The 26,200-nt window shown below is 38.2% G+C and overlaps 2 protein-coding genes across 5 annotated transcripts in view; one reads left to right on the forward strand and one right to left on the reverse strand.

The window, feature by feature from the left end:
* The window catches only part of Tsp26a (Tetraspanin 26A), a 122,906-nt gene extending 105,996 nt beyond the window's left edge, over positions 1-16,910 (forward strand). The window contains exons 6-10 of one of the 3 annotated variants that reach the window (XM_077407645.1): positions 120-248; positions 369-419; positions 4,276-4,386; positions 9,143-9,259; positions 10,678-16,910. In XM_077407645.1, coding sequence (XP_077263771.1) covers positions 120-248; positions 369-419; positions 4,276-4,386; positions 9,143-9,259; positions 10,678-10,746 — 477 coding nt within the window. In that variant the 3' untranslated portion in view covers positions 10,747-16,910. The remainder of the gene's footprint in view (positions 1-119; positions 249-368; positions 420-4,275; positions 4,387-9,142; positions 9,260-10,677) is intronic. The other 2 variants (XM_077407643.1, XM_077407644.1) reach the window with 2 other exon arrangements.
* Positions 1-26,200, reverse strand: part of LOC143898288 (small ribosomal subunit protein uS3m-like) — a 167,597-nt gene that overhangs the window by 111,818 nt on the left and 29,579 nt on the right. Inside the window, exon 1 of one of the 2 annotated variants that reach the window (XM_077407657.1) lies at positions 6,899-6,915. The exons of the other annotated variant lie outside the window; for it this stretch is intronic. The gene's annotated coding sequence lies outside the window, so the exon portion shown is untranslated. Of the gene's footprint in view, positions 1-6,898; positions 6,916-26,200 lie in introns of those variants that run through there. 2 annotated transcript variants of the gene reach the window in all.

Genomic DNA, 26,200 nt, shown 5'->3' on the forward strand with positions numbered 1-26,200 from the left:
TGTGTAGATCAAAGAATCCGTGTGGGAATCTATAAACAATTAAAAATTTAGCAGTTTCTCTTAACATATAGAAGCACGTTATATCGTAATATTATAAAATTTGTTGTCTTATTTTTCAGTTGCAGTGTTGCGGCATTGAGGGTCCGAAGGATTGGGACCGCAACAATTATTTCAATTGTTCGTCGAGCGACATAGGCTCAAGGGAAGCGTGCGGCGTGCCTTTTAGCTGTTGCAAGCGAAAACCTAATGTAATTTTCTCCATACTGATTATAGTACTCCGTGATTGCTACCGCTGTATAAAATCATTTCCCATCGAATGCTAATTCTACCGTTGAAAGTCAAATCTTCTCTTCTTTTATTTGTTTCAGGAAATCATTAAAAATAAACAATGCGGTTATGATGTAAGAAAGCCCAGTTACGTAAGTATAACATCTTTATTCTATCGCTAATATATATTGATTAAGAATTTTTAAATTGAAATATTTACTTTTGTCGTATAACAAATAACGTTTAGAAAAAAGGACTTGAAAAGTTCATGATTATAAAAGATGCGAAAACAACTTTCCCTCGAAACATGTTATTTTCGGTTAAATATTATACTCTACTTTCGTCTCTTCTTATGTTCCGCGGTTTTTAATGTCAGTCTTTAAATTCATCCCGTCCAAAAAGTCCTTTTAATCATATCTTTTAAACTCCTTTACCTATTTCGTAACTATCGTAACTTACATACTCTACATCCACAATCCACATATTACGAATGACACCCGACCGTAACATTCCGACCGTGGTATCCTAGTTTCGCCTTGTTTCCGATTCGAAACTTGCGTCATTTTGTGCCGCCGTTACGAAAGTACGGTAAACCAAGTGGAACGTGCCTCGGAGGGGCCGAATAATTTGTCTTTGGAATCGCGCTCCATCGCACTGGGCCAGATTCGAGATAGCGGTAGTTCTCCGGGGTAGTTTTGCGCGGGTCGCGCGCGCACGATTACACAATGTCTACAAGCGCGGGCAAAAACGATCCGGGTCAAGAAACTGTGGAACTTAATTAGAGAGAAAATAGTCGAGTCCAGGGTACGAAAGGGAGAGGAAAGGGGAGAGGGGTGGCAGAGAGAGGAAGGATAAGAACTTCTGTGCAGGCTTTATTTTAAGAGCAGGTATATCATTCCCGATGTAATGGCTCGGAGTCCGCCCCTTCGCTAATTACGCTTTCATCGAGAAAAGCCCTCGTCGCTTAATTATATTTTTTGTCGGGAGATCGTTAATGTGCACCGCGATGCGTTACGGACCGATAAAATGCAACTAAATAAATAACGATAAAGAGCTTTTTCCGTGCCGGTGTATTAAACGTCACCAATATTATTCGCCCATTATGAGTGTGTCGTGTATAAATTAATAAAAATTACATTCGAGACGATTATCGTATTTGGTCACAATTTGCAAATAAGAATATAAATTTCAAACGCGCGGTTGAATCCCCGCGGGTGGGTTCCTCAAAAATCTGCTACACGTGACGGAGAATCGACGTTACGTGTATACCATCGCGAATACCGTCTCCCCCTCGTTACACCTCGCACCCACACTCCGCACCGGATCGCTTCACGCAACGGCGAGCATCGCGAACACCTTATTACATTTCTCTTACTTTCCCCCCTGGTTTAAACCGCTAAGTTATGCCCGCGCGTCAGTCGATAAACCCTCTTAACTTTTTCTCTTCCCCTTGGGGCGCGCTTTGTAGGTTCTCTCGCGCAACGGCATAATAGTATATTACACTACAAGGGCCGAAAGTTGAATTTTCATGACGAGCAGGACCGAGATTTCAACTTTTGGCCCGCGTAGTGTATACGATTTTTCTTCATAGCCGGTCGAAAGTACGTTATTAATTTTACTTTTTTTAACTTTAAATGTTAATAAGCATGCGTTTTTGATGCCTGCCCCCGACATTTGCGGCACGAGCGAAGCGAGTGCTGCTGGTCGGAGGGGCAGGCATCAAATACATTCCAAGAGTCAAGTCTTGTCATATTTTGTAAAAATAAATTAATTCTATTCTATCAAAAATAGATTGTATCGATCAACAGACTTCTTTGGCAACGTATCTGTATTTATTAACTAATACTCATACTAGTAAACTATCATCAGAATGCTTATCTAAAAATTTAAATTTAAATAATCAAATCATGAATTATCAAAACTGTATATTTACCGGAGATATTACTTCTAACTACTCTAATATCAAGTTTGAAAACTGTGTTTTGTGTTCTATCTGCCACTTTTTATACGTGTCGTAAACAAGATTGTATCGAACAACAGACTTCTTTGGCAACGTATCTGTATTTATTATCAATCGCGCTTCTGGATCGAAATTTCGTATAACTTCTTCCTCGTCTACGGATTCATCAGATGACATATTGACAGAACAATATTGATGACTATTTTTAAGGTTAAAGGGCGTTAAGGTTTAAAGTTATAGAGAGCGCGCGTGTACTTTTCACAGGGAGTAAATGTTAAACTTTCGTCCCTGCTATTAGGGACGAAAGTACGTACTTTCGACCGAGGTATGAAGAAAAAATATATCTGTATGTCGTGAGTCGCGATTAAGAGGAAAACGGGAGTCGTTTTTTCATTCACGCCCAAAGAGATGTCTGTGAAGTTGGCCCCCTTTTTTCAAAATTCGGAAAATTTTATTAGAGTTCTGGATTTCCCAGAAAGAGTTCGAGTTCTCTGTAGTTTTTAAAAAGAGTTCCGTCATTTAAAATGGTGAAAACACCATTTTAAAAATAGGGGGGCTAACTTCACGGCGCCCCCCATTTTTGAAAAAATGAATTTTTTGGTAGTTTCGGATAGATTTCGATGAGTTCTAGAGTTCCCTATAGGTTTTATAACGCTCCAACTAATATTTCAAAAGTTACAGCCCCTCAAAGTACCGCACCTCGAAAATATTCCAAGTCCCGTGTGGTAATTTTTTTTCGGAAATTGGCAGTTCTCGATGGAGTTCTGGTGGCCCCCCCAAGGAGTTCTATCAAAAACTATCAGGGTCCGAAGCGCTCCGACCAATATTTCAAAAGTTACAGCCCCTCAAAGTACCGCAACTCGAAAATATAAGTCCCGAAGAGTAATTTTTTTTCTGGAAATTGGCAGTTCTTGCGGAAGTTTTAGTGGCTTCCCGAGAAGTTCTATCGAAAACTATTAGGTGCGAGAACTGCCGATTTCCGAAAAAAAAAATTACCCCTTGGGACAAATTATTTTCGAGGTGCGGTACTTTGAGGGGCTGTAACTTTTGAAATATTGGTCGGAGCGCTTCGGACCCTGATAGTTTTCGATAGAACTCCTTGGGGGGCCACCAGAACTCTAGCGAAAACTGCCGATTTCCCCCCAAAAAATTACCTCTCGGGACTTAGAATATTTTCGAGTTGCGGTACTTTGAGGGGCTGTAACTTTTGAAATATTGGTCGGAGCGCTTCGGACCCTGATAGTTTTCGATAGAACTCCTTGGGGGACCACCAAAACTCCATCAAAAACTGCCAATTTCCGAAAAAAAATTACGACTTGGGACTTGAAATATTTTTGAGGTGCGGTACTTTGAGGGGCTGTAATTTTTGAAATATTGGTCAGAGCGTTATAAAACCTATAGTGAACTCTAGAACTCGTCGAAATCTTTCTGAATCTACCAGAAAAAATTGATTTTTTAAATAAAGTGGAAATTTTTTGTTTATCTTTGACATCGATTTTTGGTCTTATTTGAACGGAACTCTTTTTAAAACCTATAGGGAACTCTAGAACTCATCGAAATCTATCCGGAACTACCAAAAAAATTCTTTTTTTTTTTAATGGGGAGCGCCGTGAAGTTAGCCCCCCTATTTTTAAAATGGTGTTTTCACTACTTTAAATGACGGAACTCTTTTTAAAAACTACAAAGAACTCTAGAACTCTTTCTGGGGAATCCAGAACTCTAATAAAATTTTCCGAATTTTGAAAAAAGGGGGCCAATTTCACAGACATCCCCAAAGAGCACACCCTCGTTGTCGATAAGCGAGAGAGAGAGAGAGAGAGAGAGAGAGAGAGAGAGAGAGAGAGAGAGAGAGAGAGAGAGAGAGAGAGAGAGAGAGAGAGAGAGAGAGAGAGAGAGCGTAAATGTACAGTATCGATGCTTGCTCGCGCGTTATCGGTGAACCGCAGCCCACAACCGACGGCGTAATTTCGAGTCTCTGAGCTCGAGCAAGCACCCGTGTGTTACCGGCTTTTTAAACCATTTCTATTTACTCCCTCGGGCCAATGCAGACGGGAGAGAGGAGTATATTCGAGCGGGGTTGCCTAAGAGCGGGTGAGGAGTGGCTAGAATTGAACCTCGTACCCGTCGCCGGTACAGTGGTCAGCACCATGGTTCTGCAGGTACTTTTAATCCTAAAAACTGTCGTCCGTTAAGCTGGGAAGCCTCAACTTTCTTCGATCACTTTTGCCGCAAAATATTCCACTTAAAAAAATCCGTAAATTAAAATACCATACTTTTTATATACGTAAACGCTTCACGAGTTCGCTAAGAATTGCGCCAGGATATATTAAACGAAATTCTGAAGAAGGTAGATATGTCTAGATGCTGATTCTATAATGTATATTTCCAGATATAGTTGTCTGTACATAAACAGCAATCTGCGAGTGATATTTCTATTTCCGCGAGTATTCCTATTTTATTCGGGCGGAATTGCGCGCGGCGACGAAAAATCTCGCGAGAAATATACGAGGCAACGAGGATTTTCAGAGAAACACCGCCGCGCGCGTATGAATTTCGCGGCGCGGCGGTAGAAATACCGTTCCAATATAACGCTCGCGAGCAGCCGGAGATTGATAGCACGACCGCCGTCACGGAAAGGAAAGGAAAGTATATACACGGACTATCGTTCGTTGCACTCGGCGTGACATCCGCGCGCGAGCGTGTATTTCTAAATACGGTCTAATACGTAAACGCGCCGCTATTACGCCTTAATGGCGTTGCCTTACTTACTTCTCTAAAGGCGTACGTGTGTGATGAATATTCCAGACGCGCCGATCGATCCGTTTTTACGCCGACGCGCGGTGCAAAGACCGGAAAAAGTAAACTTGGGCCAAGTATACCGGCAGGCAGGCGGAGCGCGATCGACCGCGAGCGATGCAAAGTGTGTGGTTTACCGTTAAAAAGCTTTAATTTCATTAAACGCGAAGCTTTCCGCGTGGCATGTCTCAGCTGCGACGCGACATGGTTACTAAGGCACCCGCGCGAGAAAGTTGCAGTTCCCTAGCTTCTCGGTTACCTCGGTAAAGATGATTCGCTATTTACGAACATGATCGCATGTATGTTAGATGTAGACGTGACAAAATTCTGCACGGGACGTCTCGGAAATCACCGCCGAATGCTCTTTTAACCGGGAAGCTCGATATTTTCTCATTTTTGCGAAAAATTCGATTTCGAATTCAATCCGCGAAGAATCAATAAAAAAGACATCCGGTGATTCGTGACAATGTCCCAGTAATATGTCTCACGATATTATGTACAAATTTGATATATCGTTTTTATTTCTCGTTTTTAGTTCTGCTTACGTTTTGTTCGATAGCGTATAATGCTTGTCGCATTGTCAAATTTAGAAATGTTACTATTGTTACGTACGCTTAAACATATCTCTCCATTATATGGGTCAGATAGTAAGTAAAGTAAGTATCAGAATGACGTGTATATTCTCGGCGATGCGCATTTTGTATCGATATGCGATAGCTCGAGGGAGAATCGATATACGGTAAGTACTATGTATATCCCACTTCTAAACAAAAACGTCATAATGCGTGTAATAACGAAATGCGTGGTATATGATATAATCGAACCGTACTCGTCCGAGAGAATTTTGTTCTTCATAACAAAACGCAGTTCACATTAATTACAAATTGATTCATTTGCGCGATTACGTTGTGCAACGTACAAATATCATTTCTATTGAAATATGTGTATTCGTGTAGATTTGATTTTGCAAAAATCTAGTGTACCGAGTAGCCAATTCAAATATCTGCCGATACTTGCGACGAATATTTAGATAACAATTATCTCGTCGATACGTTCCCATATTAAATTTTACACATCGGTATAATTTTACGCAAATATCACGACTAGCGCGTATCTCTTAAAATTTTCAATGATTATTGTTAATTTGTCGTCGCATGATTTCGTTCAATAACCGCCTCTCGTTCATTCTCTTTCCTTTCGGAAACATCACTTTCCGCATAGTTAAGCGCATTATATATACTTTAATGAAGATAGGAATATAAGTCATAAGCGCGCGCGTGCACTGTGCAACTATTCTATAAAAGTGTTTATACGAAGCTGGCACGCGATGCAATAATACGAGTTTTTCCCGTCCCGTAATCAGTATGGTAAATTACTGCCAACTCGCTGGATAATCTTGACAGCTAGACCGATTATATAGTACCTCACACCGATGCGCAACAAACGTCCGAAGAACCAGTTTACGCGTCATAAACATCGAGCGTTTTTCTCTCTTGGCGCGATTATATTAATTCCATGCTAATTATTCAAATTTCAATTTCACGGCCGGCGAGTTTTATTGTTTTATTGTTATTTGGACGGTGTATTTGCATCCAATTACATCGCAACAAGATTGCATATTGACATATCGGCTGGTAAACTGGCGCGCATTAATATTACATTAATTGACACGTTTAATCGAAAATTATCGAGAAATTCATCATTAAATTTGCTATTAAAATACGATTAACTTAACCGTCGGTTCGTCAATATGATAGCTACGAAATTAATAAACGACTCAATGGTATGGTAAATTGATTTCGGAAAAATATATGTGTATCGTATTGCGCGGACAGAAAATGCATCTAAAATTGCATTTAGCGATTTTTCACGTACCTGAATGTCTAAGATTTATGTTGATTCTTTATGCTGATTGTGAGGAAGATTATCGCAAACTATATCGCAGCCATAAAGTATCGTTCGGGCAATTATACGTCAGAATTACGTACATACAAGGCCAGCCGACCCGGGCAAGGCACAAAATCATATTACGTTAAAATCACCGGATTATACTAGTAGGCTAGAACCCGGGATTATGCTACGCTATAATCGCGCGCTTATCTATACGCTAGCGCGCGCGATTGTACTGCGCCAGAATTGCGATGTTATCTATGCTAATACGGGGAGATTATAGTACGCTAAAATAAGAAGGCTGCCATCGCCGCGCTATGCTATCCCGATTTCCGCGGCGCGGCTCGAAAAACGCCCGGGAAAGGATCTCGTCGTGAAGTGAGAAATGTTGGCAAGTAGCTGAACGAACAGTGGAGAGATGAATAGAAACGAGTGGCACGTTGGCTCGGAAGGCTTTTTCCACCGTCAAATTAATCTTCTCTCGCCGCGCCGCTGAAAAATTTTCGCCACTCGTAGCTTACGCCCTGTCAGAGCCTCAATTAACTGCGCTTAACCAAAGTCACGTTGAGTACACACCAGACCCTTGTCGTCTATTTTCCGCCTTCGGTCTTCTCCAATCTCGCCGCTGTCATCGCGCGCATCGTCGGCCGCTTTGACACGCGCGCGCGACGTTGAAGAGCCAGAATAAATTAGCAGTTCCCGCACCGGGAGTCCCTTCAACGTAAGGGACGTAAGGGAAGAGTGGCGGAGAAGAACGAGAGACGAAAACTCTTAAGTAATTAGGGCATCTAACGCCCCGCTAATGAGACAGTCGCACAACATCGTCCGCGTATCGAGGAGGAGACGGAGAGGACGACGTTGAGGGAAAAGTTGGATAGCGGAGAGGTATAGAAGGTGTAAATGAAGTAGCAGGTTGAAAGCCTCGCGTAGTTACTCCCTGGCTCCTTGAAGGTAAACGCGCGAGGCACGGCGTAACAGAATGGGCTTGTTACTTAGGATCCCTCTTTCCTCCCCTATCTACCGTCCCCCGCGACCTCGTAAATGCCCCATACGTGCTTCCTCTTTCCGCCTTCCGCGCACCCGCCGCTGTAACGTGTATATATATTTTCTCGAGTACGTACGTGCCCTCCGTTCCCTCCGCTCGAAATCCTCCTTCCGTTTTCTTTCTCCTCCTCTTCCTCCTCCTCCTCCTCCTCCTCTTCTTCCTCCTTTGGATCCACTTTACGATCCCGGCTCGATTTGCGCCCCTCCGGCGCAGCCCCTACCCATTCCTAATAAATCAAGTTGCTACCTTTATATGACTGGAAATTGAAGTTACCGGCCGGAGACTTCGCTAGAAAATTTAAGCGGCGAAATTCATTGTTCGGGGCCACAACCGAGCGGGATATCGCTCCTTTAAAAACGTCATTCTCGTATATAACGCACGTTACCGTTCTTTCGCTCCTCCTGGATGAGCTTCCCTCCGAGTGATATAGTTCTCGCGACGGAATCGTGAAAAACGCGCAGAGAGAAAACACGTCGACTGGAGTCCGAGTACCTTATTGAGTTTTCACTTAACGGAACGAAGAACGAGATCAAGCGGGATATGTAAAACCGAGAGCAGTCCTGACCTTTTCAGTGTTCTCGCGAATTCTCGTCTTCGGGCGGCCGAGAGTTATCATCGTGGATTTTATCCTCGTTCTCATTTGCGAGCAGTTTTTGCGTTCCGCGCGCGGTTATTCGAGCGCATCCCAATCTTGCGAAACACCGACGCGTCAACATTACAATTCGTTGCGCGATAAATGTCTCGTCGGAAGGACAGAATAAGATTGCTGTGATATGACTTAAAATATATCGAACATGAAACTTTAATTAAAGAATCATGTTCACGTCGTAGCTGATAGGTTATTAGCTATCGTTAAATCTAGCTTCGATTATTACCGCAATTTGCGTAAATGGCGAAACGCAAAACGCGCGTCGCGACGAACGTTTAAAGGGATTGCGACACGCGCGCATTAAAATAGCGACCGATTGACGCGATCGACGGTAAACCGGAGTTACATAAACAACGGTGCAGCTATCCTTTCACTTTCTCTACGGAAACCTTCACGGAACTAATAACACCACCACCACCACCACCACCATCGGAAAATTGTCCTGGACTAACAACTGTAATAGTAGCGTGACCCCCGGGGAAAGGGGGACAGCTGACGGTAAGCAAAGTAGCCGTTTCCTTTTCTTCTTTTGCAGAACTTTGAGGTCGCCAAAGTGATTTATGAAAAAGGTTGCATACAGGCCGGCGAGGAGTGGATAGAACGAAATCTTCTCGCGATTGCCAGCGGTGCGGTTGGCACAGCATTCACTCAGGTATATGCTGGTAAAATGCATTAGCATAAGTACAAGCTCCGATCTTCGGCACGCATCGATAAACTTTCGACGAGTACGTGGAAGTACCTCGCGACTTGACTCTCTCGCGATTAATTAACATTTGGAATCCGTACGTTCAACACTTGACATGACCTAAGTTAAATGATGAAGCGTCAATTGCGAGGCGTCAAGGTGAAAATCTTGGTCGAGAATTTTCGAAAAACGTTATTTTCAAGTGACCGTGTGGGCGTTTTACGGTAGTCAAGATGCTTTTAAAATTCAGCCCGTAATGGAAAACTCAAACTCTTGGTGCGAACTCTCGCTTAATTTTCAATTTGCGATTCAGATATATTCTATGTAGCTCAAGATTGCCATCATTGATTCAGAGTGTTAAAACGAGTTTTTAGCACGTTTCTCGCGATGTATATTCGTTGATGCGGACCGCTGTATTATGGAGCCATTGCATGCCCTAAAGGAAATAAGGTGAGACTTTATCCGTGCTTGCAACGTTGAATGTTACCAGTTTCGTTCGCAGTGTTACACGCGGGAAGACGTAAAGTAGATGCGAGATACATAATAACACGTAGCTACATAGGCGGCGCAAGTGCGTTTATCAGCGTAATATATTGAGCCTCTCTTGAATTTTATTAAAGGATTTTAAATTCATGCTTACTTTACGTAATGAATTTTCCCCTTACTCCATATGTGTCAAGTAGATGTTGATATTGCACAAAGCATGTTGATATTGCTCGTTCTATTAGAACTTATCGATTGCATCTCGATGTGATGTATGATTTAATTATTCAGATTAATTGTACACGTACGTACGTGTATCCAATTATCCAAAATTATAGATGTATGCATATTCACCGTGAGCACGAATACTACTAAATGGTAGCGAATTAAATCAATTTAATTTCACTAGTTTTCTTCCAACTAAAAAATTTATCGATAAATTCTTTCGATAAATTTCATATATTCTATATCAGTACATTTTATATATTTTATATAATTTTAGTAGTTATAAATATACTTTTAGCATTTTCATAAACCTGATTTAATGCAGACTATTTATACATAATTTATACAGCAGTTATTTTAAGTATAAAAATAATTATAATACATCGTTTCACGAATACGATGGATGATTAAAGCAAATGTAGGTATCGTTTTAATTATTCTGCTAAATTAAAAAAATATTCTCTCTATGAAATATTCTTCAGAACCGTCTTGACGGTAACAAGAAAAATATTATTTCTATTTTTAGAATACTATATCGAATATCAATTGAAAAGCGTTTCGCGTTGTCGCGTTTCAGACATTCGCGAATATTTTATGAAAATGCTAAGAGAGCGTTTCTCTTTTTAATTCTCGCAGCTACGGCACAGCGATAAACGGAGTGTTCTCACTGTTTTCAGATTCTGGGAATCTGCTTCGCGCAGAATTTGCGCGCGGATATATTTACGCAAAAGGCGAAGTGGCACTGACAATCGCGTGCCCCCACGGCAGTCTAGCATCTTGTCTTTATAGATGCTAACCGGCTACGTTGATCGAATCACGCAAGGTCTCGACGCAGACTCGGAGCTCTGGAGCGGACGGATATCCTCGAAGGATTTTCACGATCGAACCAACACCGATGACCGGATTGCGATTCTCCGACGATAATCCAGATCCGCCCGATACCGCTGCGACTCGCACCGCTCGAATCCTTCGACTTGTAAATATCCGAGAAACTTCGCAGTCGCGCGCGACGACTCCGTCCTGCTCCTTCCGTACCGTCCAATCGATTAATCGTCTGAATTGTCGAATAATGAGAGAAATTGATTGTTTTCGAAGTTCAGTCTTATCGCGCTCTAATTAACGTCGCTTTTGAGTACTAGATTTCTTATCGCAGATACAGATGGAGCAATCGCCAAAAGTAATGAAGAATTTCTTAAAGATATCTACATGTTATTTATATATATATATATATATATATATATATATATATAGGATCAACACAGTTTACACAAAAATAAAAATTGGCATTGTAAATTTAGATTAATAATATATAATTCCAATCGGATCTCAATTTTTGGCAAATTATAATCGGATATTAGAAATAGACAAATGTTTCTTGCCATATATACATTTCTTTGAATTAAGATCAATTTCTCTCGCTATCAAACGACGTCGACGAGAAGACGTTGGTCGTCGCGACGCAAGCGTTCAGCAGGAAGGTTTTCCGACGAGTGCATCGCAGGCATCGTCACGAAATATCCGATGTAACGTTTGTCTTCATCACCGAAGCGGAACGTCTCGATGTTTCATCTCGACGTTGCTGCCTGCGAAACGTATTTACTTTTTTGCGAGAAAACGTGCGCCAAAATATTTTTCTTAAGAATTGCGAGATCTCCAGGCATCCCCTTTGCAATGATTGCTTCAAAATTTTCACACAAATCTAATATAATCAAAATTGAATCTTTCAAAAATCATGGAAGGGCTTATTTTTTTTAATGAGCCACTCAAATCCGTGAAATATTCCTTCAACGAAAAAATTTTGTTATAGATTTTTGTACAGCAATAATATATATTTTTTTTACTAGTATTTCTTTAAAATATATAAATTTTGCTCAAATATATATATGATTTGACCTACAAGTGTCTTGAGTAACGGAAGTATAGCTAGCTTGACTGAATCGTTTGATGATTGTACAAAAGGGATATTTTCGAATCGGATATATTCGTTCTGGTATATCAGGCTTCTCAAATCGACGAGTCAACAAGCGATCACAAGTGACACTCAAAGCAGCGAACTCGATTCCACGGAAAATCGATACTCCTAGGGCAAACAATGGAATCTCATCCGTGGTGTCTGGTACTCGCAATTCGATCTCTCTCGAGACGCGTTAGGGCTGATTGCATCAACATCGATTATCGTCGCTAATCGTGGTTAACTGCATTTCTGTTTTCTACCTATATAAATCGAAGCCATAATGTAAAGGAGTTATCAATTAGAATTAATTAATCAAGCTTGTCAATGATGCTGGATGCAGTTAATTTTTAGGCCTGATGATCGTCAATTATCGCAAACTATTGTTAATCGAATATTTTCTATTGGAGTTCAGTCGTACGAAACGTGTACAAAAGATGAACGAAATTAGCGGAGTTAAACGATATTATAGATGCAACCAGCTCCTTCCGGCCTCGCGCGGAACCGCTCGACCGTTGCAGGACACGGTCGACTGTGAAATCCCGTCCTCCTGTCTGGAGATGAAAAAAGTAGATACGTTTCGCGCATTTAGGATAGGAAAAGACAGACGAACGCCTTCGCCTAGGATTCGCGAGCTACAATGTGTCGAGCCATTGTAAGGTCGGTCAACGTGACGTCGTCGTGGGGGCGCGGTGAACGAGAAAAGTCGACTTCACCGCACAAGAATTCAGCAACAACTTTTCGCCGTGATAGAGAACGGTAGCCATACAACATACACAAGTATACAATAACTTTCCCTTGTTCCCAATTGGTCGTCAAAATACGACGCAGTAATGGATCCAGCACTGTGCCACCTCGGGCATATCGATTCCTCCTGAATTACATTCCATCCCTCCATCGTTGGGCCAGATGTCCGTCGTACCCCGTGTCTACCGCACATATCGTATATATCGAAAAGCACGTCGAAAGCCTGTTTCGACTTTACAATCATGACTATTTATCGCTACTATGGTAACTGCAAGCGCAAACAACAATAAGTGCATTGAGTTTCGAATTTTGATGTAACAAGTAATTCTTTATATTTCGTTATATATATATATATATATTTTTTTTTTTTTTAATATAATTAAGTTTAAAAACAATTCAATCTTTAAATTTCCCGTTGAAATGTACATACGACAAATTTAACGCTTCAGGCTGGGGAAAATTATGACAGCTTGCGCAAACAAATACAGTCATAAATTATAATAACCGTTTGAGTGTTCATCGATTTGAAATATATCACGAAAAAGATAATATCGAGGGACTTCGACATGTGCTGCTGAAGGGCCGATGGTAAATACGATAGCGGTAAATACCGCATTTTATATCGTGTAGTAAATTACACGTTGTGTATTATATACTGTGCGAGTAGACGCGGGTGGCATAACGTGGCTAACTTGGGCTGTTAATATTTATAAATCTTGTGTGTGCTGGGAAACGTGACGGTTCTATGTATTTATTTATGCTCGAACTTAACAACAACGGAGCAAAAGTTTGCGGGAATGGCTGAGGAAATGTTTCGCGAGGCTTTCCCGAATGTTGGAAAATTTATTTCTTTGCTGCAAACAAAAAAGACACTTTTCCGAAAACTTGGTAATAAGGCGTGATAAGAAATTTTTTACGCGGCTGGCCCGCGCGCAAAACTGACTTGCAGTATGCGTAAACTGCCGATTTTTGTGACTACGCGATGCAAGTTGTACCTATACGATGTATCATTTAAAGCGTAATTCTTAATTAATTTAAAACTAATTAAGTTGTTTCAAATAACGCTTATATATATGAAAAAAGACAGTTTACAAATAAGCGTGATTTCTCAGTTAAGTTTATGTTTCAGCGTTTTGCGTTAGAAGTTAGAAAGCTCTCTTTAAGCGCCGCATACCGCAAATGCATTGTCTTTGGTCGATCTACGTGCCAATCGATTGCACGATATAAATACCTGTTGCTAAGCGGTTCGAGCATGAATGCGAAATATGTCATTCCAATATCTTTCTCTTAAGACGCTTTTATTCCTTGTAAAACTCGTCGCGTCACAATAGATAGCCGAATATATTAATATAAATAACGGGAGAGGAACGTTGTTGTTATTTCACAAAATTTGCCGTATGAGTTTACATGTTGGCTCATCCGAGGAACTTCTCTGTCGTGAATTCACGATGCTGTGATCCGTGACGTTAATTAGTCACTCGTTTCGCCGCAAATAAAGAAGTTAAGTTAACCGACGATTGTAATTTTTTACGAGCCATCGACGCGAATGCGGAAGCGGGTTTAGCAAAGGCTGTGCTATTTAAGACGAATACTCTCGAAATAATACTCTTCTTATATATAATTGTTTGAATAATGTTGTCCCACTTTCCTCTCTCTCTCTCTCTCTCTCTCTCTCTCTCTCTCTCTCTCTCTCTCTCTTTCTCTCATGTGTTCAACGTTAGCAACATGAGCAGCAGACGCGTACACGTTTTAACGACGACTGTGTACATATGTATACAGACCTGCAATGATCTATTTTGCCAAGATTGAAATGTAGAAAAAAAAGAGTCATTCCTAGTATAGGGAAATAAGATTTACTCTTAAAGAAAAAAATATATATATAATATATATTTCGATATACGCGTAACGATGTGTAGCGCATATGCAAAGTGTGTCGCGGTTTCTATATATTTCATTCGCAAGCACGCGCTTGCAAGCGGATACATACATACGTCTAGTATAAAATCGTCGAAACAATTTGCTAAACCCGACGTTCCCAGCCCGTGTATCGTCCCATTAACTCGAGTTGTTAACCTGATCCGATATCCTCGTCGAGATAACCGCAACAAGCGATCTTGCCAAAGAATATACGGATCACGTGACACGAATTAAACCAGTTTCGATTTGAAGATATACTGTAGTGCGTCGAGCGTTAAGTTAGTATACACGATTTTACTCGTTATTATATATTTCCGCAAGATTGTCTTATCAATCTTTTCCCCCTTAAATTTAGTGCTTGATCCGAGCCGCGGATCAAAAGCTCGTCGATCATCGCGCTTCTCCGTTTTACATCGCGTCATTGAATATCATCAGTTATTTAGGTTTGTAAGGTATCTAATCGTTGCCACAAGATCGAGCCAGTAATCTGGTTTAATTTTAGTTATTCGCGAGAGATCTACGCTGCAGCCGTCCTTCGAAAATTACAATCCGAGACCAGGTATACTTTGAAGACTAACTTACTTCTAAAATGGCAGTATAGTTTCTCATACTTCGTATCGTATTCGAACGAATTGACAAGTTTTTAGTCTCTCTACGTACGATTCGTCATCGCATCTTTGTAATGTCTCATAAACGTTTGCACATTTCGCCTTTCAATTGTGATGACAATTGCGTATGATTTCTTTTTTATTAATAAAAAGATATGATTTACATTTCTGCTTTCGTTGTTTTTTTTTCCTTCTTTCGCTAATTTTATTTAATTTTATCTATATATACATTTATATAGCTTTAATCCACGTTGATATGTCAATTATTATTTGTCAATTTATATATTTTTTTTCATATCTTATATAATTACTTGCGATAAATTCATTTTTATACAAATTCACAATCTTTAAGTGTATCATATTAAGAACAGGAAAGCTCTTGACAATTTATTAATAATATCTAAGGTACTTCTTACAATATCAATGGCAATGCACAAAGTAAAACTTAAATGTTATTGATAAGTATTCGTAATTGCCTCCATAAAGTAAGTCGACAATGACCCAGCAACTTAACACACGAGATAACTGATAATTTAAATCTTACTATTCGATCCGTCTATCACGTCTTACGGACGATTACAACGTTACATTCCTTCTTTCAAATTCGTGTAAATACTGTATATGTATATACTTGTAAAAAAAAAAAAAAAAAAAGGAACTAAGGGATAGTTTAATCGCTTGACCAACACCGTTACGGTGAACAAAGATGATGTAATATAATGTTCTTTCCGTGTAGAATATAAAACGGAGTTTATTAGCCGATCGGCAGTATCCGAATCTTGTAAATATGTAATCGCGTACGATCGTGTCGTGATAACCGAGCTAAATCACTTATGGTGCCAAAAACGTGCAGACAAATTTGACACTTATTCAGTGAATCTGAGAAGGTGATCGTAAAAAATATATGATCGATAGCTTTTTAATGCGTACTCCACGTTGTTTAATGTGGATTTAAAGCGGTTTGGAGCTCTTCAATTTAAACTCGATGTACGATGTTATTCAAAGGATCAAAGTAACGTAATTAATAACGAAAAAAATTCGCGAAGCCCGGCCATCGCAATTAACGCTGCACGATTATATTTATCTGTATCTTATACGGCTCGTGTATGTACAGTACACGCGCTTGTACACCCAATATAAATAAGAGAGCGAAACACGTCCGAGTAGACTAAACTGATCAGACAAAACCGATGTTCTTAATGTTTCGATCGTACTGATCCTCGCTTCGTTAAATTGTAGCGAAAAATTCTGAGGGAAGCGAAACGAGAGCTTCGTTATTTCGCGAAATCGTAATGAAGCTTATACCTCTCATGCCACGAATGCGTTCAATAATCCTCGAAAAAGGGTCACGGAATTCAGGTTCGTTAATTGTATTAAAAAGGGCAACTATACGCCGTAGGGAAAGCTCATATAAGTTGATTACGATTTATGTACTGCCTTATTTTTAATGTAGCCTCGATTTAACGTTTACGAGAGAAATATATACCCACGTTTGTCAATCGCGCGCTTCAAACCGTCTCTGAAATAATTGCAACGACCACTGCCATTGTGGTGTTTGACCTTTTGATAATTTGCGATTGTATCGGTGCGACTATATACATATGTAATATAAGTAAATAGCACGTATTCCTAAGTGTAATCATTGTAACTGAACTAATGTAAATACAGTCACATACTTTTCTTGTAACGACTAAGAGATTACTGTAATGTTTTTATGAGCAACAAATGGACATTTATACCCGTCGACGTGTGAGTCAATAAAAATTACGATAATTGATATTTTTTGCACAATTTTGTTAGGGATATTTATGTTTTTGCGTAATACATAAAACGCATACACGTTAAAAAAAATACGGAAAAATTTAGAAATATCAATGAACATAAAATAACATATATAGAATACATATCCTTCTTATATTAATTATGTTTATTGCATAGATTGTTTAACAGTTTTATACAAACATGTTATAAAATTTTATTTATGTCTTATTATATTCTACGTAGCTTTTACTTTTTTATATAAAGTATATTAAATCGTATATCAATATTGCGCGTGTGTTGACTATACATTAAAATGAAATCATATATTAAAATGAATCGTTCTTTATCATTTATCGATCGAGAAATGAACAGGAAATAAAACACGCGGTTTCATCGGCTGTAGCATCAAACGGTAACCGGACAAACGCGAAGTTCATAACCGCATCAGTTATACCGGCTATTTCCGCAACTTTCCAGGTAAGCTTACGCACGTTCCACTAGATGACTACACTTCTTTTATTACAGAAAAAAAATAATTATGCATATAAAGTATATACATGTAATTAATTATCAAATAAATTTTTCCTATGTTTACGTCGAAAACGGCAATGCCTCCACGCGATAAGCTTATCAATTATGATGAGTATTTTATTGTAAAGGAAAGTACTTACCATTATCAGATTTATAAAGGTTTACGACCGTTCATATTGAAATCTTTGAATCTTTTGTTTGTTCAAACGTACTTCCTCCCGAGAAATCCTGTGCAGCCGTGCCAAGACGTGCTTCGCGACGCTCGACGGCGACGCGTTCACCGTCAGAGGATTATTCGCATGGCTCTTCATTGTCAAAACACGATAGCTTCCCCTGGCGCGTGACCCAGTTTCTGACAGAATTGCTCGAAAGTCACCGGCGCGGCGTACGTGCGGCATGAAATTCGTTCGATCTAGGACGAGAGTACTCCGACCGGCTGCACGTAAATACATAGGCGTGACGTTTAACTAACCCGCATTAATTACACGATTATTATGTTGTTATCATTACGCGGTTCGCACATGCGGGTAAATCAGTCGTTTTCCCCGAGAGATATCCTTATGCCGCACGCAATATGTATCGTTATACGCGAACACGAAAGGTTCTACGTGAAAGTTGCAACGTAGACCACGGTGAACCAGGACGGTCATTATGCCAGCAATCACCGTGATTATTGTCCTCCCAGTCGAACCGGGAGAGAGGAAGGGAGGAAAGTTACTCTCAGGGTTATCGTTTGTTTTCTTTTCGTTTCTTTACGTATAGTCACCCGATATTTCTCTCGACGTTTTTCGTACCGACTCAACCCGTTTTCGTCGGACAGAAACGGACAAACTTTAATTTTTAAACATTTTATAGAAGCGTCGGTCTTCGTGTCAGTCAGCGCTTCATTGGCTACAAAGGAGGATAAGTACTCCAATCGATAAGATAAAGCCACGATTAATGTTGCAAATGTCAAACTTATATGGGATGGATATCTACATACGTAGATATTTCCGATCTCCAAGTAACGATCACTGCACTGCGAAAGGGAAGGTTTAAATTATAAATTTAATAACCCGATTTCCTTATGTCCCCTCTTCCGCGAAATTCGAATGACAGAATGACGAGCCGGCAACAGCGTGCGAATATCAAACGAATCCTCACATAAAAATTAACTGAGACGAATATGCGAGCGCGGTATCGCGAAATCCTTTCGGCCTACTTTCGCGTTTTCTTATCTAGGACGTAGCGACCTATAAAGAGGAAGAGGATTCGTCGACTTCTTCGGCGGTGCGATATCACGGTATAGATTTCTATACGGCTAGCTTTATCTAATGTATATACGTCAGGTTCAACCCCCCCTTGATATCGGAAAACGATCTCTTGTTTGCGGCTCATCCGAGAGAGTCCGAGAGAGTTTTTGGCAAGTGTGGCCCGAAATCGATAAAAATATCATATTTCACGAGAAGCGATAATTCTGCGGTGTATTGCGTTTTTATCGACCTATGCTCAGTCATTGCGCCAGCCACGATTACGCATTCTCGCGTAACAGCAATTGGAATATCTAATCATCGTTCTCCGTAATGACGGATAATTTCTAAATAATAAAGCGCGGATGAAATCATTCGTCGAAACGTGTGTTAAAGTGCAGGTTTAACTGGCGGCCCGTAAGATAAAAAATTTATCTTTATTATAAATTTTTTATATTTCTGTTAAGATAATATTCTCTAAATATGGAAGATTACTTATAACAATTGTCACAAAACATGTGTTTTCCTTTTTATTTATAACATCGAAGAATCTAAGATTATTGCTGATTGCAACTCTTGATGCGTTAATGACGATTTACGTGACTTTCAGATATCTTTATCGCGTTGCGCTGTACGATATACTTTATAGCGTGGTATCGCGAGTATATTTTTTCACATGGTCTCTGGACCAAACTAAAATGATAAGTTCGCGGATACACACTCATAAATGACTGCGATGTAACGCGTTAATGCGCGCTATGTGAAACAAGCCTTATATTCTCCATCGCAGCGACACGATATGATCAATGTACGTAAAAGGAAAATTTGCGCCGACCGCGACGGCAGATGCAAACGAGCACGGCAATCTGACGCAAGTACGAAACTCCGTTGGATAATTCAATTATTTTCCAATCAGTGCCGAGTAATCTTGAGAATCCCAGATTACTCGTCTATCGAATGAGCCGATAAATTGATGCTAACTTCTAAGATGCCGTTTCAGTGACGCGAATGTTCACGGAACGTGGGGTAATTATTCAACGTGTTGTTTTTATTGTTCTTTGACGTAAGTGATTGAGATTAAGGATATTCTATATACCAACAGAATACCATCGATGGATTTTCGTGTTCTCGCGACATGCGAGAAATTACGAAACATTGCATTAATAACTTTTTGCAAGATGTGCGAAGTTCGCCTTCTAACTCTCATTTGTACAAAAAATATATTATTAAATGTGCTAACCTTTTCATTGTAAAAATTTTTTCTATTTTTTAAAATGTCAGATAAATAATAGAATTAATAAATTAATAAAGATAATTATATTCCAAAGAAAGTTTTAAAAAAAAATCTGAAAAAAACATGTGATTTGAGAAAATCATCATCATCAATTATGTCGATTTTTTACATATGACTATTTAAAAATTAATAACTATTAGAAATATATAATTTGTTTTATATTTTATTCGGATATATTGGATTATATGGCAAATCGTTATCGTCTGTCTATTTCCATAGATGTGGCTTATCGTTCAAGCAGCGCTAAACAGAGATTAAAAATAAAAAGTACATTTGATGCGAACGTGTCGCTAAACCCCAAACAACTGCTAGATATATTATTCGATCAAAGATTCACTGTAGATTCAAGGCTGTTATAACGCCAGCTTGAGACCATTACATTTGGCACGATCATAGCTTGCAGCTGAATACTCACGTCATATAATCCCATATTAATATTGAAGTATCGACCGGCAACTATAAATATTTAAATTGCGCCAATTTATCATCGTACAAGTAATGAAAGCAAACATGTACACGATCGTGTAATTTTGCAGACAGGTAACCTGATGAACAACACAAAAAACTTCGCCGAACGCAGCGCATCGTTACATCGCGATAGAATAAACAATCAATAAAAAAAAAAAACAAATTATCGCACACTAAGCGATAAAACAACCAGTTAGATCTCACTTATAGATAACCAACGATAAATAAATAAAGAAAGAAAGAGTCAACACCACATAGATTAGTATTTAATTAATAAAAATATTTTCGAGACCGTGTAATACGCGTAGAAATCTTTTGCTAATTTTTTATAATTTTTCTTAAGAGAATAAGGTAATAATAGCAGTGATATCGTGAAGTCTTTACAGTATCGCGAATATATTAGAATAGAATACAAAAAATAACAATTGATATCTGGAAAGTCTTATCGCGAGTCTCGTTCTCGCTCGGAAGTTTCCGGATTAACCGGTTCCTGTTTGTAATACTATCTAGATTTTTATCGTATTAAATACTAAAAAAAGATAAAGAAACGATACGCGTAATGTAGGAAGAAATGTATTTTTTTTTTCTTAATTATGAGTTTGATGGAAGAAATCTTTGATATCTTCCTGTTTTCCGCATATTATTAAGTTAACGATATACATTTAATTAAATTTAAGATATCCGAGAATTAAATTCAAAGAAAAAAAAGCATTATTTTTTTATCACTCACTGTAGTTAGTTACTATGTTTTGTTTATTTTAAAAGCATCTTGTCCTTTGTTTCAAAAACCTACTTCGCCAGTCTATAATAATGCTGTTATTGTTGTTTACAAAATTCATGTCATATGTTATTTGTATAGAAATACATCAACGTTTTTTAAACATCGAATAAAATCTAATGGAACGAAAAATTTTCGAGAAAATTAACTAATTTAGTAATTATTTTAACTTGGAGATGCAATCGCAGGTCGCTTAGATGAAATCTAAATAGAAATATCTTAAATAAACATAAACTGATAGTCATTGACATCCTAACAATATACGAACAGTCACTTATTCTATCACCCGTTGTTTGAATTTGGCGAGTGTAAATGCTTTATTTATGTTTTTCGTCCATTTCACGCTGAACATCCGCCCAGATAAGACATTTTTAACATCACGCTGATGCTAAGTGTTCTATGTAGGTATCGAATTTAAAACGTCTCGCTGATAAATCGAACGAGAAGCATAATGCGATCTCGCAAAGTATATTTAGAGATCCAATTATTTTTAGACTGGATGTGTGTGTTTCAGAGCTGTTTGAGCGCGATGAAATTAATTATAAACGTTTTCCTTCACTTATATATATATATATATATATATATATATATATATATAGTGTCTATTATTAATTTGAATATTTATTTGAATTCTTTCTATAGACTTTCTATACTTAGTTCACCATTGACGTAATCTAATTTGAAGTGTACGTGATGACAGAAATTGACATTTCCGATTCCGCGCGATAATTCTAACATATTTAATAAGAAAAAGATAGATTCTAAATTTAACGTTAAATAAAAAATTACGTTATCTTATTGCTATTTAAAATTGAAATCGTTGATGGAAAAAGGGCACATATAGGCTTACTAAATTTCATAAATCGTCTAAATCGATTCAAATATGTGTTATATATATATATATATATATATATATATATATATATACAATATAGTATATTTATAATATATATATATATTATATATATATAATTTTTATAGACGATTTACGGAAAAAGGGCACAAGCCTATGTGCTCTTTTTCCATCAATGGCCTCAGTTGCGTCATTTTTATAGTTATTTTATAACACACCGATAATCATCGTTACAACACAATACAGAATGCTGTTACAGTTTGACACTGAATAACGCGATTGATAAGTCTCCTATTGAAGCGGATTCGGGATCGCCCGAATATTTTTACGTGCGTTTTGTTCGTCCGTCACATCAATCGAGAATCGTGATCTCCGGCGCACGAGAAAATCCAATATTTTGTAATTGCACCCGCCGTGAGATACTCAGCCAATTATCTTTTTCTGTGCCAAGATAACGTTTGACACGCAGCACGCGTAATTTCGCGAGAATTAATGAGATTCTTACAAACAACGCCAACGAGAACAAATATCGAACGCTTATTTTGTTGGCGCCAGAGAATACGTTAACATGCGTGTCTGCGCATATTAACATATATAATTAAAAGTGGTAGCCCTCGTTTGCGCCGATGTCAGCTCATATCGATTCCGTAAACACGGCTGAGCGATAGAGCTGCAAATATTACACGCAGAAAAAAAATGTGCGTATCATTTTATCGTAAATATAAGACGTTTGCAACATTTCGCTTTTGAGATAGGAGCGATTGAACGATATGGAAATATACGTTATATATCGTTATTGCAAATATGCCGCGCGATATCGGTAAAGATCGAACGATAAGTATAAAGTAACATACTAAAAAATCTCAAAACTTACATTCCTCTGGATCTCGGATACACAGAAATAATGATTACACATAGAAATAATAAATACACAGAAATAACGACATTTTCTACGTCTTTTCCAAAACCTTCCGAAACAGGGTGTATCGCGATATCAGAGGTATATATATGATTACCTACAGAATATTTAACAGGCGCATATTTGATAAGCGCGTATATGATGATCGGCGGATGACGACGGGATAATGTACGGTACATCGCGCGCGCAAGAGTGAGAGAGGGAATTTAGATATCGTGCGCGAGCATTGCGTAATGCGAAAATGTCAGGTGTTTAGATTAGCATAAGACAACGTTGTGGATGCAGCGTTGAAACGCCGCGGTCCAACGAGCGTGAGTCCGATGCGTGACAAGAAAGCCACGAAACTAAGCCTGACGAAAAGCTTCATGAAATATCCACGTTGAACTTTCCTCTAGGTATTTGAAATTTAGTTCAGAAAATCAGTTAGACGAGCGATACGTTACGTTGCAAAACTCAAACTCCTCATCTGTCAACACACACCATCTCCGTGAAAAGAAAAGAAAAAGAGCGTATTTGATATTGTCTGCAATAAAAAAAAAACTTCCTCTATGAGGAAGCAAAAGAATAATATTTTTCTAATCGCACCTGATTACCAAACACTTCATATGACGCGAGACGTACGACAATAAATTCCAATCACCAATAATAAATTTTAATCGAACGTCAGTTACCATATCTTGCGCTTAACCTCTCGTTTACGTACATACATTTCCGTTTTGCATTCGTGAATCAACAGGATATAAAATGCAAAAGGAAGAAAAAAATAATAAGAGATTAATTGCGCTTCGACGTTCGTCCGTCGATTAACTCTTACATAATTTATATGCATCGTTAGTCCAATGATATGCTGATACGTCAATACGCTCTCTTTTTTTTTTACATCGACACTGCGAATTATACCTGACAGGTTCGGTATAATCGAGATTTTGGGTAGCGGTGAGATCTTTCATGCTGCCGAAATTCCCCCCGTCATCGCGCAGTGGACGGTCTTGAAAAACCGTGATGAATCATCGCGGACGTATCTCGCTCACTACGTTAACACCGTGAGATACATCATAGAAATGTGAGATGCTTGTTAAGTCTCGTTCCAGGTGGCTCGTTACCGCCAGTAGCTCTATGTCAAGTATCGTATAAGTTAGTCTCGACGCGTGACACTCGCGTAATGCCGCATGAAGGAGGGAAGAATTATGAAAGGATGAAGAAGAAAAAGAAGTGGTTGAGAGAGAAAGAGAGATACGTCGATCGCGAACCGTTATACGATTTCGAACTATTTTACCACATTGGTCTCTTGAACAGTTATAAATTTAAAAAACAGTATTAAATCTCTCCTTTTTAATATAGCAACATGATAAAAAAAATATTTCATTATTCAGTTATTCACTTTTAGAGTGGAACTCATTAATTTATTTTAAGAACACAAAAAATTTACTTCCGTTATCCGAGAAGGGGATATTTTTTCCTGTCAATTTTATTTATATTTCATTATATACGATGTGGTTGCAAGTTCAGCGCGGATTCTTCTCGTCAACAAATCGATAAAACTCAGTAGAATCAATTTAGCGATGCATGCCTCGTGCTGTATGAATAAGCAATAGTATATGTCAATCCATTCGTCGCCTGCTGGGAATAGCAACAAGTAGCTGCGTGCCATAAACTGAAAATACTGATGCGCGTGGAACTGCATAGACAATGCGTCAACTTGACGCACATATTTGTGCACGCAATTCCACGAATTGTTATTACATACAAAAATATGTTGTTTACTGTGTTGTATTATGCGCAGTGGTTTATATAATTGCGCTTCTGTTGTCACGATAAGTTGTATGAAATGTTTAAGTCCCGGCTTTACTTGTGCGAAAATACTTGGCTAGGAATTAGCGCGTACAGGCGCAACTGTGCACACGCAAACGAAAAGATTATGTTAATTCAGTGACAGTGATTTACCGGCGTGTGGTGACGTTTGGATTTGCGGATGACTCTTCTAAATACGACTCGGAGAGACAAAAATTCAAATGACGTCCGTCGAATCAAAGTTTTGCACATTGCGATAAATAACGCAAGATAAAATCGATTATTTCGTTCAATGATTTAATTTTTGTCTTCGTCGCTTATTTAAGAATAGAAATATAATCCTCTTCTATATATGTATATATAGAATCTGTTTTGTGGCAAAGTCCCGATGCAAAGTTAACTATCTAATTTCGGATTTATGTTGATATTCAAATTAATGATATTTAAAAAGTTATAGATGATAATTGATTAATTCGAGAATCGACTTTTAGAATTAAAGAAGAACAATAGCCTTTTTTCTCGAACATGCTCATGTGACCGTAAAGTACTTTACTCAATGAAAAATGTTTGCAAGTAATCTGAAGAGAACTACATTTTTTATATACAATAGAATATTACAAGCGTATGCTACGGGCACGCTTTTATTATTTGATACTATGTATTTTTTAATAAATTGCAGTTAAAAATAGAATTTTAAATTTATTTATTTGCGTGTATGTGTAGATATAAAATTCAGAATTTAAAATTTTGAAGATATATTAATATTTTCTATTTAAAAAATGTATAAAAGTAAAATAAAAAATAATTTAAATAATATAAATAAATTAATGAGTAATAATTCTTAACATTTATTAACACCTATTAATAAACTTACATACTATTAAGCCACTTAACATACTATAACTGTGAAAACACACAATGATGAAAGCAAAATGTATCGAATATATGAATTTACTTTCTCTAAACAGCTGCCGTGTTTGCTTAGGCCCGGTTTTTTATTCTCTAGTTAACTTGTAGTTTAGGTTTAACCTAAAGTTTAAAATAAAAATTGCGTTTTCCAGTTCATGATTGATTACTAAACTAATAACTTCGTAGCGCTAACTTTTACTATCAGAAAATTCACTGGTTAACTTCTGGTTTTACGTTTACTAGAAGATCATGACCAATTTTATAACTCTTTTATGCTGAAGTAAATAGAATTTGAGCATTGTGTGTATTATTAAGCAACATGGATTTTGATAATTGTGATGTGAACATTTATAGCACTGATGAAAAATTTATAAGAATATCTAAAATATTTCGATTAATTCGATAATCTCGATTTCTTTTCTAAATTTCGACTATTAGAGCAGA

The sequence above is a fragment of the Temnothorax americanus genome, unplaced genomic scaffold, assembly GCF_048541705.1.
Source record: "Temnothorax americanus isolate GAGA-0224 unplaced genomic scaffold, ASM4854170v1 Scaffold23, whole genome shotgun sequence".
In the NCBI taxonomy this organism is placed as follows: domain Eukaryota; kingdom Metazoa; phylum Arthropoda; class Insecta; order Hymenoptera; family Formicidae; genus Temnothorax; species Temnothorax americanus.